Source organism: Gymnoscopelus braueri, assembly GCF_963280865.1.
Source record: "Gymnoscopelus braueri genome assembly, chromosome: 23".
In the NCBI taxonomy this organism is placed as follows: domain Eukaryota; kingdom Metazoa; phylum Chordata; class Actinopteri; order Myctophiformes; family Myctophidae; genus Gymnoscopelus; species Gymnoscopelus braueri.
Window position 1 is genome coordinate 15,320,397 of NC_137625.1, and position 16,841 is coordinate 15,337,237.

The 16,841-nt window shown below is 43.5% G+C and overlaps 2 protein-coding genes across 3 annotated transcripts in view; both read left to right on the forward strand.

Annotated features, from left to right (window-relative positions):
- The window catches only part of LOC308079258 (thioredoxin reductase 1, cytoplasmic-like), a 105,661-nt gene that overhangs the window by 53,151 nt on the left and 35,669 nt on the right, over positions 1-16,841 (forward strand). The gene's annotated exons all lie outside the window — the stretch shown is intronic.
- Positions 1-16,841, forward strand: part of chst11 (carbohydrate (chondroitin 4) sulfotransferase 11) — an 82,876-nt gene that overhangs the window by 41,101 nt on the left and 24,934 nt on the right. For both annotated transcript variants that reach the window (XM_080420634.1, XM_080420635.1), the window contains exon 2: positions 9,010-9,095. In XM_080420634.1, the coding sequence (XP_080276760.1) occupies positions 9,010-9,095 (86 nt within the window). The remainder of the gene's footprint in view (positions 1-9,009; positions 9,096-16,841) is intronic.

Here is a 16,841-nt window from a genome sequence, read left to right on the forward strand (position 1 = left end):
GCCAAGGCCCCTTTTCTCTAACTTTCCGTTTCTCTCTCTCTCTCTCTCACTCACGCTCTCTCTCATCGCACTACCAACTGTCTCATCGGAGTTGACAGAGGACACTGTCATTGCTCGTGTACTAACTCCATGTTAGCCGTCATCATTAAAGTTACTCTCCGTACTAACCAGGACCAAGCAGACAATCGCAACTGGGGCTTGATTGGGTTCACACACACACACACACACACACACACACACACACACACACACACACACACACACACACACACACACACACACACACACACACACACACACACACACACACACACACAGAGAGAGAGATAGAGAGCATGGAAATCACAATGTTGGATAACATTGTTGCAAATTAATTGTAGCCAATTAATTATATCTGCATTCTCTGCATGAATTCTATTGTTCGTTCAAATCCCACTTTAGGCTGCTGTGTGCCCCAGAATTACTGTACAGATTTGATGCAAACGGAAATTGTGTGTGTGTGTGTGTGTGTGTGTGTGTGTGTGTGTGTGTGTGTGTGTGTGTGTGTGTGTGTGTGTGTGTGTGTGTGTGTGTGTGTGTGTGTGTGTGTGTGTGTGTGTGTGTGTGTGTGTGTGTGTGTGTGTGTGTGTGTGTGTGTGTGGTGGGGGTGTTTGTGTGCGCACACATGTACTGTGAGCTTGTGTAAATTTCCGCAGGAAGTGCATCTCTTACCCTTACTGTGTGAATTTCAGATTTTCAGCAGCTTTATCCTCCAGCATCCCATAATCCTCGTTTTTTCCGTTAGATGGCTGCGGTGCAGATGTTGTGCGTGATTACAGGGTCCTCCTATATACAGGGCAAGGGTATTATAGGCAGATGCACAGAAAATGCAGCGTATAATCAGATGTACAGAAAACGTAGCGCACTGCCACGCCTGTACTGCTTACGGTGCTAGTTTTACATTACATCTGTGGGTATAGAAAAAATATGGTGATAACTAAGCTGCCCATTTTATTCTGGTGCTCTTTGATGTTTGTACGTCACGTGCAGTGGTTGAAAAAGTACTCACATGTTTTACTTAAGTAAAAGTATCAATACTGCAATGTAGAAATACTCTGTTACAAGTAAAAGGCCTGTGTTCAGAATGTTACTTGAGTAAAAGTACAAAAGTATTGGCATTGAAATATAGTTAAAGTACCAAAAGTAAAAGTTCTAAAGTGTTTGAAAATAGCAGATCTACAAGCTCACAACGTGTCGCATCGCGACGCGTTAGCCTATGTATAAAATAGCCTTTTCAAATAGCCTATGTATAAAATAGGGCCAAAGGGGTTAATGTATGTTTTATAATATAATCATTTATATCTGCAAAGTAACTAGTTACTAAAGTTTGTAGGGTTACGTGGAGTAAAAGTACAATATTTGCCTCTGAGATGTAAAGTAGAAGTAAAAGTACTGAAAAGTGGAAATACTCCAGTAAAGTAAAAGTACCTCAAAATTGTACTTAAGTACAGTACTTGAGTAAATGTACTTCGTTACTTTCCACCACCACTGGTCACGTGCGATCTCTCATGTGTATTTTCCTGGACACTTTGGCAGTTAGCCCGCATGGCTTGGCAGCGGGTGCGACGCGGTGGGGTGGGGCGGCGGCGCTTTCAGCGGGGACGTCGTGATGACGTTGCTTTGTCCTTTTCGCTTCAAAGCCAAAAGAGACATTTCATTAGACGGTTTAACTCAATATTGAAGCCGGCCCCGTCTGTGACCTTCGTACGAAGAAATGAAAACACCCGCTTAATGTGGAGTTTGTGCCTGGGCGATGAGCTAGGTGAGCATAAAGTTTAACCTCGAAGCGCTTGGAGAATCTTTCAGTCGATGACACAGAGATATGTTCATCGTTATTATGCTGGAAGGAGACCAGCTCCTCTCCTCCTACCTTACAAGGAGTAATAGACCAAGTGTGTGGAGCATATAAACTGTTTGCTTATGGTAGATGATCATGATAATGAGTGGAAGGGGGGTTGCCTGCCAGGACCACAGCACTACTGGCTAATACAGTAGGTGGCCAGTGACTTTGACCAGTTTCACTTTCAAAACCTTTGCATCTTGCATGGCCCACAAACAGAATGCGATGCGATTTTGTTGATACAACAAGTTTTTTCATAATAGAGTCCTATCCACAAATCCACCATTTAAACTTCCACAATCCACATTATCAAAACCATTGGTGTTGTGTGCCGCATTCTGTTTGTGTGACATGCATGATGCAAAGGTTTTGAAAGTGAAACTGGTCAAAGTCACTGGCCACCTATGTATATCGTCACTGCAGAAACCAGCAATCTAAATGTTTCAACTTTTTATTTTATTTTTTATAAAGCAGTGCTATTGAACACCCTTTACGTCTGTGTGTGGGTTTTCCAAATATTGCACCAATGAATAGTATTAAAAAAGCGCTTTTGACCTCCTAACTCCATTGGATCCTCAAACTGTCGGTCAAAGCACCTAACTCTGGAGATAGTTGTTTTGTCCATCATTGATTAGAATGACGGAGTCGGAGTCAAACGGAAAAAAAACGTGTATGTGTGTGTGTGTGTGTGTGTGTGCGCGTGCATGTGTGTCCGTGCGCGAGCGTGTGTGTGTGTGTGTGTGTGTGTGTGTGTGTGTGTGTGTGTGTGTGTGTGTGTGTGTGTGTGTGTGTGCGTGTGTGTGTGTGTGTGGATGTTTCCAGAGAGCACTGTGCCCTCCTTACACATTCTGGGTACACGCTGGAGACTGACTGGGGCACTTGATATTTTCACTGGCACTGGAATCGCTCTGTGCATTAAAGATCCAGAGAGAGAGAGAGAGAGAGAGAGAGAGAGAGATTTGGAGCAACGGAAGGCAAGGAGAAGATGAAGGCCTTTAAACGGTGACTGTGCGTCACTGTATAGCATCGGCCCCTTGGTGTGTAAATAAACAACTTCAACAAGCGTAATCTGTGATTAGGGATGTAACGCTTCAGTTTTGAGATAACAAAGAAGCCCTTGATGGCAGCAGCAGCAGCAGCAGCACAGGCACGGCGCGAAGGCGCAGAGGAAGAGGAAGAGCAGACTGCTGAGTTTCACCGTTTTTTATTTATCTCTCAAGTATTCTCAAAAAGACCTGTAGGTCTGCGGTATTGAGCTATAGCATCAATAATGCACGGGCCACGGAGAATCTGTGAATCGGGATCGATGTAAAGATGTGAGCGCGGTGAGGGGCCGACTGTCTGTGGGTCAGACTAACGCTTACAGCTGCAATCCACAGGATTTCTCTACTACCCGCGATTCAGGCTCACGGCTCCCTTGCGAGGGCTGAACTGTCTACTGCTGAGCAGTGGTGGAAAAAGTACTCAAATGTTTAGCTTGAGTATCAATACTGCAATATAGAAATACTCCGTTACAAGTGAAAGTCCGGAATTCAAAATGTACTTGAGTAAAAGTACAAAAGTGTTGGCGTCAAAATGTACTTAAAGTACCAAAAGTAAAAGTACTCATTGTGCAGAATGCCCCATTTACATTTTTCAAATGTATAAACATATTTTGAAAATAGCAGATCTACAAGCTCACAATGCGTCGCGATTGTGAGCTTGTAGATCGGCTATTTTCAAATGGCCGAAATGCATATAGGGCTTAAGTGGTTAATGTATGTTTTGTAATAATAATCAAAATCTACAAAGTAACTAGTAACTAAAGATTTCAAATAATTGTAGTGGAGTAAAAGTACAAAATTTGCCTCTGAGATGTAGTGGAGTACAAGTAAAAGTATTGGAAATTGGAAATACTCAAGTAAAGTACAAATACCTCAAACTTGTACTTAAGTACAGTACTTGAGTAAATGTACTTAGTTACTTTCCACCACTGCTGCTGACATTATAGGTGATTATTATATATTTTCTTTAATTAGAAGAACTAGACCATACCCGTCGGGGATGCTTGTTTCACACACATGATTTGGCAACCCGGGAGCCCAGTGAACACAAAAACGCTAATAAACAGCTGACATTTGGGGAAAGCGAAAAACGGGCTTCGATTTTCCGTGCACATGGAAATGGTCAATGACTGTGTGCAAATGCAGATCAATTGCTCCAGCCACTGAGGAGAACCAGGCAGAAGAGATTTTGGGGAAGCCACACAGACACACAGACAGAGCTTTGTAGAATTATAGATCTAACAAGTTCACAATGCATCACGGTGCGATGTGGGAGCTTGTGGATCGGCCGTTTTTGTGATTTTTGAAAAAAGGGCTTCAGTGGTTAATTCCAAAAGGCTACACAAAGACCACAGCTCTCTTTTGCATGTGTGTGTGTGTGTGCGTGTGGATATACTAAGTGCACGTGCCCCAGCGTCAGCCCAATACCTGTCAGCACTGAGGAAATGAAGACGGCTCTGTTTTCCCACGAACCATCATGTCTCGCTCCCTTAATTCCAAACGGAGGGGTAACCCACCGGCCAGCCAGAGCAGGCAGGAGGGGTAAACCGGCCAACCAGAGCAGGTGAGAGGGCGGACGGGGTGCTGGTTTTCATGGAAACTGGTCCGTTCCCATCAGTCAGAGAGCCAGGTGTTCCTGGATGAATCCGCGGTGACCCCTGGGCCTCTGTTGAGGTCATGCCCCCCCCCCCCCCCCCCCATACTGCAACACACTGAGCTACTATTTGACAGCTGGTTTTCTGCACTGTACAATACAATCCTCAGTGTTCATTTAAAGGTAGGGTAAGTGATATTGTTTGTTAAAAAGGTTAAAGCAATTCGCTAGGTGTTTGTTCATGCACAGGGTCTCCCTATCTCTCCAGCTCGAGTCTTTAATAAACAGAAAATAAATGTTCCAATAATGTTCCAGTTCCAATTTTGTCTGCTCATTTCTTTGTGTCATCACTTCTAATTCCACTCGTTTAATCTGTATCCTGACTGAGCTCTTTATCCTGACTGGATGAAATTGTATCCCGACCTGAAAATGCATTTTCTGTTTAATAAAGAGCTGGAGAGACATGGCGACGCCTGTTACTGAACAAACACTCCATAGCAATGAGTAGGATCAGAATATAGAGCTATTTAACACTTATTTTAACCAAAGAAAATCACGCACCCTACCTTTAACTCTTGAGAGTGTATAAGGGTCCATTTGGTTCTGTTTGTACACTGTCAGTTACAGTTACAAATGGACACTGACAAATTGACAAATGGACACTGTATACATCAGTGGTTCTCAAAGTGGATTCCAAGGACTCTCAGGGTTCCTTTTGGAGGCTATAAATGTACCTGTACTAGTCTGTAACTCTGACAGTATACAAATGGAACCAAATGGACCCGTTTGTATACTGTCAGAGTTAAGGGGAGACCTTGAAATTAAACCATGCGAACCATTGGTATACATGATGTATAATTCTGTTTGTTTGCTAGCTGTGGCTGTGTGTGCGTTTGATTAAACGAAGCGGCTCGTGCTCAAGAGCAATAGTTAAATAAATACAAAACCTTTTGCTGGATTTAAGCTGTGTGTGTGTGTGTGTGTGTGTGTGTGTGTGTGTGTGTGTGTGTGTGTGTGTGTGTGTGTGTGTGTGTGTGTGTGTGTGTGTGTGTGTGTGTGTGTGTGTGTGTGTGTGTGTGTGTGTGTGTGTGTGTGTGTGTGTGTGTGTGTGTGTGTGTGTGTGTGTGTGTGTGTGTGGGGGGGGGGGGTAAACCATTTACCGTTTGAAGGCAGGGGTTGACGGAGGTGGGCTTTGCTCGACTTACTATCCGTCTCCCTTTCTTTTGACCTCTCTTTTCTCAGAGGCTGCAATTGTATCCGAGTGATGGAGGGAGAAGTGAGAGAGAGAGAGAGAGGGTGAATGGAAGGGTTGAATCTGCCAGAGTTCGCACACAGAGAGGGCTTTCAACCAGATTTATTTTGGCATGGGCGGACATGAGCACCCACGCCTTCTAGTGTTAGTAGATACATCTCAAGTCCGATTTATTACTCATACATACTTACATGCCAAAAATAGCCGAACTGCAAGCTCACAACGCACTGTGACGCGCTGTGTGTGCAGAGATCGACTATTCTCAGCCTGCGACACCGCCGGCCGCACGAGGGCATATAAATGAAGCTTTGCTGTGGCTTCCTGACCCATTAGTGTCACTCGGAGCAAGAGGAGGAGAGTAGCGGCACGGCGGGACTCCACGAGGAATGAATCCTCATTATACCTCCAGCTTCTCACTGCACGGCCATCAGTAATCGCCACCGCACTCTGCTGAATCAGCCCAGCAGAGTGAGTGAGTGTGTGTGTGTGTGTGTGTGTGTGTGTGTGTGTGTGTGTGTGTGTGTGTGTGTGTGTGTGTGTGTGTGTGTGTGTGTGTGTGTGTGTGTGTGTGTGTGTGTGTGTGTGTGTGTGTGTGTGTGTGTGTGTGTGTGTGTGTGTGTGTGTGTGTGTGTGCGTGTCTATGTGTGTGCCTACAGTAAAAAGACTCAAGCCTTTGTTATGGCATTTTGCAGAATGAAAGAGAGTATGAATGTGTCTGTATGTGCACCTCTGTGTGTGTGTGTGTGTGTGTGTGTGTGTGTGTGCGTAGTAGCCTACAGGACAACAAACCATCTCAAACTTTCATTATTGTATTATTGCGGAAAGGAAGACAGAGAGAGAAGCTACAGTCCATTGAGAGAGTTGTAATTGCCTGTTTATATCGTCCACGATAGGCAGGAGCAATGAACTGCATTATTAAGGACCAGCTCTCTCAGCCGGGTTATCCATCATGCTGTTTGGCTCTGTGCGTGTGTGTGTGTGTGTGTGTGCGCATGTGTGTGCGTGCACATGTGTGCGAGCGTGCATACTCGTGCAAGCCTGCATGTGAGGTAGCCTATATCTTGCCCATACTGTCCTTCCACTCTGCGTTTGAAGGTCAGTCCTGTTGTGGCTCGTTACTCTAACAAGCACTCAGCTCATTCCCCTGGGCTCGGTCATTGGCTCTGTCTTTAGCCAGGAAAAGGAAGTGCAGCTCAGAATGGGAAGTGGCTACTACGTCTGCGTGCGGGCATCGCTAACGCTTGTCTCACCTCACTGCGTCCAACTTTTTCTCTCTCAGATTTTTTCCCCCATTTTTTTTTTAAATTTAGTTGTGCCAATTCCTGATTCCCTGTGTCATTGCTACTCCTGCAGTTGGTCTTTAGGAAGAGCACACGATCACGTGTCTCCTACAACGGTGGTTCTCAAACTTTTTCATGTCAAGGACCCCCAAATTGACACTTATTAGCCCGTGGACCCCCATAAGAGAAGATTTGTACGGCTCATTTCTATCTCTGGGACCCCAATTTATATTGTAAAATCAATGTTAATTTAACTCTGAGAGTGTACGGGTCCATTTGGTTCCATTTTTGGTTTGGTTTGGTTACAGACCCATAAGGGTCAATTTGGTTCCTAACTATCTATCATTTAGTTGGGGACCCCCTGGAACTCCCTCAAGGACCCCTAGGGGTCCCCAGACCCCACTTTGAGAACCAATGTCCTACAATGCGCTATTCCTCCTATAGTTCCATCCACACCCCACTGAACAGGTGCCCTGACCAACCTGTAGGAATCGCCCTTTCTGCCCGCCTTCCCAACCACCAACCACCAACCAAAATTGTGTCTCTAGACTTAAATTTCCTCAAAGAAAAACAACACAAACAACAGCTTGTGGGGAGTGGGAATTGAGCCCTTACGTATTGGGGGGTAATAACTAACAGAATATAACCTGGTTAAATCCTCAGTGCACCTTCTTTACTTCTTCTTCCACAACTTGTTCTTCTCCGAACTGGTGTACTTTCCTTCAGCGCTCTCACCCGCTCTGCTAGTTCCACAGTAATTGTTGTGTGTGTGTTGGCGTTGGATTCATTGCGCTGGCTGCCTCCAGCCAAGCCTCCGCTACGTGTCACTCGCTGAAAATAGCAGATTTTCGAGCAAACAAGGTGACACATTCGTGCGACAAGTACACATTTGGCTTTAGATTGATGTTTGTGTTATTTTGTTTTTGACAGGTTCAGGTGTTTGGTTGTGTGCCTGTTGTATACTTTGCCGTACTACGGTGTCTTGTGAAAAAAACATCGGTGCACTGTGCTTGCAGATCAGCTATTTTTGTGAAATTTCCCAAAAGTAATGGGAAATTTCTGCCCAAAATAGGGGCGCCAGGTTGAAAGTTTATTGTTTATTGTTTATTTGGATCCCCATTAGCTACCTTTAGCAGGAGCTACTCTTCCTGGGGTCCACACAAAAGGAACATTACATGACAGTATTAGAAAACAGTTAAAAATATAAAATACAACCAAATGTAACAACCATAGTTACAATTTCAGGTTTGTATTACAATATACTCACTCAGTCTACACAGTCCAAAACACAAGACACTGTGCAATGTACAGCATGTATTAGCTGTAATAAAAAAGAAGATTCCAACATGAGATGTTTCTTTCATTTCTTTTGAAAATCTGTATATGAGCTGTGATGGAAGACTATTTAGCTCTTTCATTGCTCTACTGTGTGTTAGTTTTTGACATGGGAAGCGTAAAAAGAGACCTTGTTGGAAGTACTGTATGTCTGATGTTGTAGGTGTGTTCATCAGAGCTAAAGGTCAGCCGGCCATACAGGACGACCGGGATCAGTGTTGCCAGATTCTGTGAGAGAAACAAGCAACCAGGTCTAGGAAAACCAGCCCAAAAGAAGCGACTATGGGCCACATGAGCACTTTAACATATACATCAGCTATTTGAAAATAGCAGATCTACAAGCTCACAACAAGCTTGTAGATCGGCTATTTTCAAATAAAATCTTGCGGCGAAATTATAATAAGCAGATCTGGCAACCCTGCCCGGGACCCTATAGATGAAACAATGCCCCTGACAAAAGACAGCAGGGCCAGGGAGATACGAAGTCTGTCCTCCACCAATGTCCGTCCCAAAGTGGCATGCGTCCTATTGGTGTTTGTTCTTTTTGTACAGCACATTTCGGACCAATTGTAATTTGACCAAATCTTTAGTTTAACAACTTCCTCTCTTGTGTTTTTTTCTTCTAGTCATGCGGAGGAACCCGTTTGTGGTGGACGGGTGCTGTCGGAAGGGCTCCCGCAACGCCCTGCAGGAACTCTACAACCCCACGCAGGTAAGGTCAAGCTCACCGGCACTGGATGGAGAGAGTACAACCTACTGTTGGAGAAAACAAAAACACAGCACTCTCAGTCTGTGTATAATGCAGTTTGCCGGGTGCACGGTTCACGAAGATTCACAGCCAGCACTCCGAAGTCCTTCTGGTACTTTTAATTCATAGACGCACGGACAGTCACAGCACACACGGACAGTCACAGCACACACGGACAGTCACAGCACACACGGACGCGTTTCAGCGTCAAGCCTTCCTCAGCGTGTATGGAAGAGTGGAAGAGTGCGACCTCCCTCTGTCCCTACCTCACATTTTTTTTACTTAAAAGTATCATCAATACTGCAATGTAGAAATACTCTGTTACAAGTAAAAGTCCGGAATTCAAAATGGATTTGAGTAAAAGTACAGAAGTATTGGTATCAAAATATACTTGAAGTAACCAAAGGTAAAAATTACTCATCATGCGGAAATGTCCCATTTCAGGTTTTCAAACTTTATAAGAAATCATTTGAAAATAGCAGATCTACAAGCTCACAACTTGTGAGCTTGTAGATCTGCTATTTTCAAATAGCCGAAGTATGTATAGCGCTGAAGTGGTTAATGTATGTTTTGTAATAACAATCAAAATCGACAAAGTAACTAAAGTTTTCAAATAATCGCAGTGGAGTAAAAAGTACAATATTTGCGTATATTTGAGTAGAAGTAAAAGTATTGAAAATTGGAAATACCTAAAAGTATAGTACTTGAGTAAATTGTTACTTTCCACCACTGCTTTTCATTTCTCTCCATCTCCCTCCTTTCTTCCCCGCTCGCTCTCTCTCTCACAATCACTGTCTCTCTCTCTTGGGCATCTGTTTGTCTCTCTGTCTCCCTTAACCTCTCCCCTCCTCCCCACATACTCTCCTCTCTCCCCGCAGTGTCTGACTCAGGGGAGGCCTTCTCTCTGGCCTCCACCTCAGCTGCCGTTTTTAGATTTCGCTCTCCTCTGTCCTTAAAATGTGTGTACTCGAGCGTGTACTACTCGTGCACGCTTGCACATTATTTGCACGTCTCCTTTTCTGCCTACCCCCCCCACCCCCACCCCCACCCCATTCCTATACATAGAGATAGAGACCACCCTGGCTCTATTGACCGTGACATGTGTCAGTCCGCCACCACGCCTTGCGTGTCAGAGTGATGGATGAGCTCTCCCGCGGGTCACCGAGCCCCACAATTCCTCCCAAAAAAAACAAACACACACAAACACATGATGTCCCCCCCCCCCCCATTCCAGATGGACCCCATTAGCATTAACAGCTTGCCTTCCATGTCTGGTCAGTGGTCAGCCCTCGGGAGCATTTTAGAGCCCTCTGGGGGCGATAAGATCTAGCCTTTCCGCATGCACCGGACAGTAAGACTGGACAATAATGGACACGGTGTGGACAGGTCCTTGGCCTTGGTCCACCGTTGTTGCCCTCTACGATGGGGGCCGAGAAAGAATGTTGTCACCTTGCTAAACTAATGGTCCAAGTAATTCTTTGAGGAAAATGTAATTTTTGCCTAAGTCAGCTCCTCATGACACTGGCCACCTCTGGTAAAATCGCCTATCTCCTAATTGAAAAGGATCATGCTGTTCACTCCCCTTTTACTATAATGGCCTAACACCCTAGTGTGACTTAGGCCAAAATAGGCTTTTTTTTTGGCTTAAGTCACATGGTTTTGTGACTTAGGTCAAATTATTTACTGATTTAGGCAATGAAAAAAATAAATTGGCCTAAGTCAGATTTAATCCTATTTAAACCTATTTAAATCTCTTGTGTTACATAACCGACAGACAGTGTTATTTTAATTTTAATAGTCATAATTTTTTATAAACATTTTGGGTGAAATGATTAAGAAATATCATATCGTTTTGTTTTGGATCAGTTTTTTATTTTTCCTGAAAAACTTTTTAAAAAATGACATAGGCCATTAGTTAAACAAGGTGACGATGTGAAAAAAATCTGGTATTCACCAGCAGCAGCACTTTGCTCCTTTCTGCACCGAATGCACGTCCATTGTTTTTTTGCTCCGTCAGTGCCCTCTCTATGCGCCAACTCGGAAGATGAAACATTGACGCGGTCGCCCCGTATTTTAGCCGCGCGACTGTCATAGATATTTTGTGTGGCTGCTGATGCGAACGGGCTCCTTCCCGTAGTGGCAGCAGGGCGGTGTCTCCCCCCCCCCCCCCCCCCCCCTCTCTCTTTCTGACCTGTGACGCTGGGCTGGTGCAGTAACTCAGCATGAGCAGAGAGACAAGAGGGAACACTGTTGGAGGTGATGCTATCGCAGTGATGGATGGCACGGCTTCTCCTCCTCCTCTACGCCTGTTGCCTCATGACGCTCTTCCGTTCGCTATCCATCACTCGGCGTCCTGCCCGTCCCCTTTTCTTTCACGGCTAATCTTGCCCTTTCCCTCCCCTGTGTGCAACCTCTGGCCGTCCTCTCTCATTTCCCCCTGCTGCCTTTTTCACTTTCGCTGCTGCCACCGTCTCTGTCTCTCTCTTACGGCTGATTTAAACTTTTAAGTTTGCCTGCCAGCGCCGTGCACCGTATATAGCCGATCTCCAAACACGCACGCGTAGCCGCACACACACACGCACATGCACACGCACATGCACACGCAGACAGTGGTGGAAAAAGTACTCAAATTATTTACTTAAGTAAAAGTACCAATACTGCAATATAAAAATACTCTGTTACAAGTAAAAGTCCAGAATTAAAAATTTAATTGAGTAAAAGTACAAAAGTATTGGCATCAAAATGTACTTAAAGTACCAAAAGTAAAAGTACTAAATATTTGAAAATAGCCGATCTACAAGCTCACAACGCGTCGCGATGCGACGCGTTGTGAGCTTGTAGATCTGCTATTTTCAAATAGCCTATGTAAAAAATAGGGCTAAAGTGGTTAATGTATGTTTCATTATATCATAGTTTATATCTGAAAAGTAACTAGTAACTAAATTTTTCAAATAATTGTAGTGGAGTAAAAGTACAATATTTGCCTCTGAGATGTAGTGGAGTAGAAGTAAAAGTATTGGAAATTGGAAATACTCAAGTAAAGTACAAATACCTCAACATTGTACTTAAGTACAGTACTTGGAACGAACGAACGAACGAACGAACGAACGAACGAACGAACGAACGAACAAATGAATGACTGAATGGGTGGATTGAATGAGTGGATTGAATGAGTGAATGGAGTGAGTTCCACCGCCCTGTGAATGGAGAGTTATAAGTGTTCCTGAACGGCTAAGATTACACCAGTCATACCATCATAGATCATTTTTCCGCCGGGGATTTTTCCACACATATTCACTCATGTGAAGTCCCATTCATATCATTTCTGTATGCTGACAGGGCCTACTGTAGCCAGAGCAAACTTCAACAGGGTGCCTTGGGTTAGTGGTCGGGTGAGAGGGAGTGTGTGTGTGTGTGTGTGTGTGTGTGTGTGTGTGTGTGTGTGTGTGTGTGTGTGTGTGTGTGTGTGTGTGTGCGTGTGCGAGTGCGTGTGTGTGTTTGCGCACACGTGCGCGTACAGTATGCTCTTGTGTGTACAGTATGTGTTTCGACAGGGGTCCAGTCAGTTACATCATCTGCACAAGGTGTGTGTGTGTGTGTGTGTGTGTGTGTGTGTGCGTGTGCGTGTGCGGACCAACAAGATCTATTTGAGGCCTGGAATTCCACAGAGAGATTCGCAGTGGTTTTCTCTCTGGGGTTTACACTACATGACTGTATGGCTGAACCCCATGCCCTCTGAACCCCATGCCCTCTGAACCCCATGCCCTCTGCTGCTCTCCTGACCCATCGTATTATTCCTCACCATCAGATCAGCCAAGTGCAACAAGTATAATGGACATTTTGGTAACATGGGGAACATGGGGAATATTCTCTCTAGCGCATTGGTTCTCAAGTGGAAAGTAACTAAGTACATTTACTTAAGTACTTAAAGGGATACTTCACTTTCACATAAAATAAACATTAAAAACAAATATTTAAAAAAAATGAAAGAAGTTATGGCAAAATAAAGGCCCCCTCACACATTAGTAGGACACTCTAATGCGTGAGGGGGCCGTGATTTTTCCATTACTTTTTTCATTTATTTTTTATATATTTTTTAAATGTTTATTTTATGTGAAAGTGAAGTATCCCTTTAAGTAAAATGTTGAGGTATTTGTACTTTACTACTTTACTCCAAATTTCAATACTTTTACTTCTACTCCACTACATCTCAGAGGAAAATATGGTACTTTTACTCCACTACAATTATTTTAAAACTTTAGCTACTAGTTACTTTTCAGATATAAATTATATTATGAAACATACATTAACCACTTTTGCCCTGTTTTATACATAGGCTAATTGAAAATAGCCGATCTACAAGCTCACACGTTGTGAGCTTGTAGATCTGCTATTTTCAAACATTTTAGTACTTTTACTTTTGGTACTTTAAGTACATTTTGATGCCAATACTTTTGTACTTTTACTCAAGTAAATTTTGGATTCTGGACATTTACTCGTAACAGAGTATTTCTATATTGCAGTATCGATACTTTTACTCAAGTATAACATTTGAGTACTTTTTCCACCACTGGCAAGGACCCCCACATTAACATGTCTTTGGCCGTGGACCCCCATTGGAAATATGTTGTTCCAGAGAGGACCCCCATACAAGATTTGGGTTGTTAAAATCATGAGAATAGCAGATGTACAAGCTCGCAACGCGTCGCATCGCAACGCGTTGGGAGCTTGTCGATTTGGCTATTTTCAAATAGCCGACGTATAGGGTTAAAGTGGTTAAACAGATTTTGATGCTATATTAATGATGCTATATTAAGATGTACAAGCTCGCAACGCGTCGCATCGCAACGCGTTGGGAGCTTGTCGATTTGGCTATTTTCAAATAGCCGACGTATAGGGTTAAAGTGGTTAAACAGATTTTGATGCTATATTAACCCATTAAGACCTGGAACGCATCAAATCAAATCATCATGTGTCACACTCACTTTTTCATTTGAGCTAAAAAGCATTATTTTACACTTTGGCTATTCAAAAATAGCAGATATACAAGCTCATAGCGTGGCACCGAGTGCCGCGCTACGAGCTTGTAGATCTGCTATTTTTGAAAGAAATAGAAAATGTGTGCAAATCTTGAAATATATATTTTTTAAAGCGAACATATGTAACTCAAATCTTTGCTTCTGGGGGTCCCTGGAACAACATATTTTGAGATGGGGGTCGGCGGCCAAATACATATCATTTCGGGGTCCTTGACATGAAAAAGTTTGAGAACCACTGATATAGAAACATACGTTTTTTTTTCTTTCAGAATACTGTTGGGGTTTAGAAGACATTCGTAGAATCGGCCTCAGGTCTTAATGGGTTAACACATTTTGCTGGGGACCACCTGGAACCCCCTCAATGACCGCAGTCGGTTCCCCGGGCCCCACTTTGAGAACCACTGCTCTATCGTCTTATCTTTTCTTGTAAATTATAACCGGGACCAGATTCACTCCATTCAGTTCTCCAAGAAGTACAATAAATGTCCAGGAAATCTGGTCAGATATGTGGTCGGAAATTACACTCATACAGGAAACATGTCTCCCAATCTTTAGTGACAGGCTAATGATCTCCACTCCCCATGGGAAGGATTTCTCCTTTCTGGTTGAATGCGGGCAAAGTAGGGAAACATAATACGCTCATTATTACCAACAGTTAAATGCTGATTCAGAGTCATAGGAAGGTAGAACCAGCGATGAGGGATTCTTTCTACGTGCGTCCAAATTGCTGTGGTGAGTGAATGGTGGCAATAAGTGACGCCAGGCGATTGTGACTAGTAGAAATCAGTGGTGTAAACAAGTAACTAAGTACATATACTCAAGACAAGTACTGTACTTAAGTACAACTTTGAGGTATTGTTTACTTTACTTGAGTATTTGCAATGTTTTATATACTTTTACTTCTACTCCACTACATCTCAGAGGCAAATATTGTACTTTTACTCCACTACAATTAGGGTAGGGTAGGGTGCGTGCGTGCGTGCGTGCGTGCGAGAGAATCTGGAAGAAAAACAGTAGATTCCATCTGATGAAAAGCATAACGATTTAATGACTTTCTTGGTAACTGCTCTTGCTCGCACATTCTGCGTTCGCAGAGGCGTCATGTTGAGCCTTATTTCACCCTCTAACATCACCCTAGTCATTGATGTATTATTTCCAAATAGAGCTATTGAATGTTGGATGTTATGATTTAGTTGGTGACATTATGTAACTCCTGTTTTTTGTATTGCAAAAAAAAATATTGTTTATCTTTCCAAAATTGTTCAGCTGTGTGTGTGTGTGTGTGTGTGTGTGTGTGTGTGTGTGTGTGTGTGTGTGTGTGTGTGTGTGTGTGTGTGTGTGTGTGTGTGTGTGTGTGTGTGTGTGTGTGTGTGTGTGTGTGTGTGTGTGTGTGTGTGTGTGTGTTTGCGCACACGTGCGTGTACAGCATGCTCTTGTGTGTACAGTTTGTGTTTTTACAGGGGTTCGGTCAGTTACATCATGTGCCCAAAGTGTGTGTGTGTGTGTGTGTGTGTGTGTGTGTGTGTGTGTGTGTGTGAGAGAATGTCTTTGCCAGCAGATAAAAACCTGTCTAGAATGTTTGGACAGCTCCAATCCCACAACCCCTTTCATTCAGAAGTGTTATCTGTGCATGAATCTGTGTGTGTGTGTGTGTGTGCGTGTGTGTGTGTGTGTGTGCATGTGCGTGTGTGAGCATGTGTTTATGTGAATGCGTGCGTGTGCGTGTGCCTGTGGGTGGGTGTGTGTGTGTGTGTATATATATTCCTCTCACGGTCTCTGTTGTGTTGGGTGAGGTTATGCGGGTACAGAGCAGAAAAACGCAAGAACTTGACAAAAAAAATGTCTAAACCTTTCACTTCCAGCCAACAGTCTGTCTCTGTATTATACAGCTGTCACGGGTCATATAGAAATCTCTCCGTCTTTTTTTTGCTTTCTCACCCGTCTCTCCATCTCTCTCTATATCTGTCCATATATCTATCTATTTTGGTTAAAGTAAAATATACAGGCCATGACGGTGGAAAGAGGAGAATATATGTGTGAGAGAAGACAGACAGACACTTTGACGGTTTTGAGCGAAAGTGGATGCAGATGATCATTATCCTGTCTGTGCTGCTATATAATTAAATCTTCTTTTTTGTCTTTGAGATACCATCACACACACACACACGCACGCGCGCGCGCGCGCGCGCGCACACACACACACACACACACACACACACACACACACACACACACACACACACACACACACACTCTGGCACACAGACAGACACAGGTCTTCACACGTCTAGCTCAGGCACAGACACTCCAGCATACTGTTCTCCACACATGTAGTTGTCCAATTACATCTCTCTCTCTCTCTCTCTCTCTCTCTCTCTCTCTCTCTCTCTCTCTCTCTCTCTCTCTCTCTCTCTCTCTCTCTCTCTCTCTCTTCTCTCTCTCTACACACCACTGTTTCCCAAACCCTGGGTCGGCTCATTCTTGGGTCGTCCCTTTATTTTTCGCTTCCTACATTTGGAATTTTATTATTATTATTTCAAAAGATTGTTTTTTAAAAATGCCCCAAAAATAAAAAATAAAAATGTAAAGAATTTCATAAATAAAAAACGAATCTGAGAAATTCCACAAATTAGATTTTTTTTTTAAAGTAGTGAAAATAGCGATGCGACAC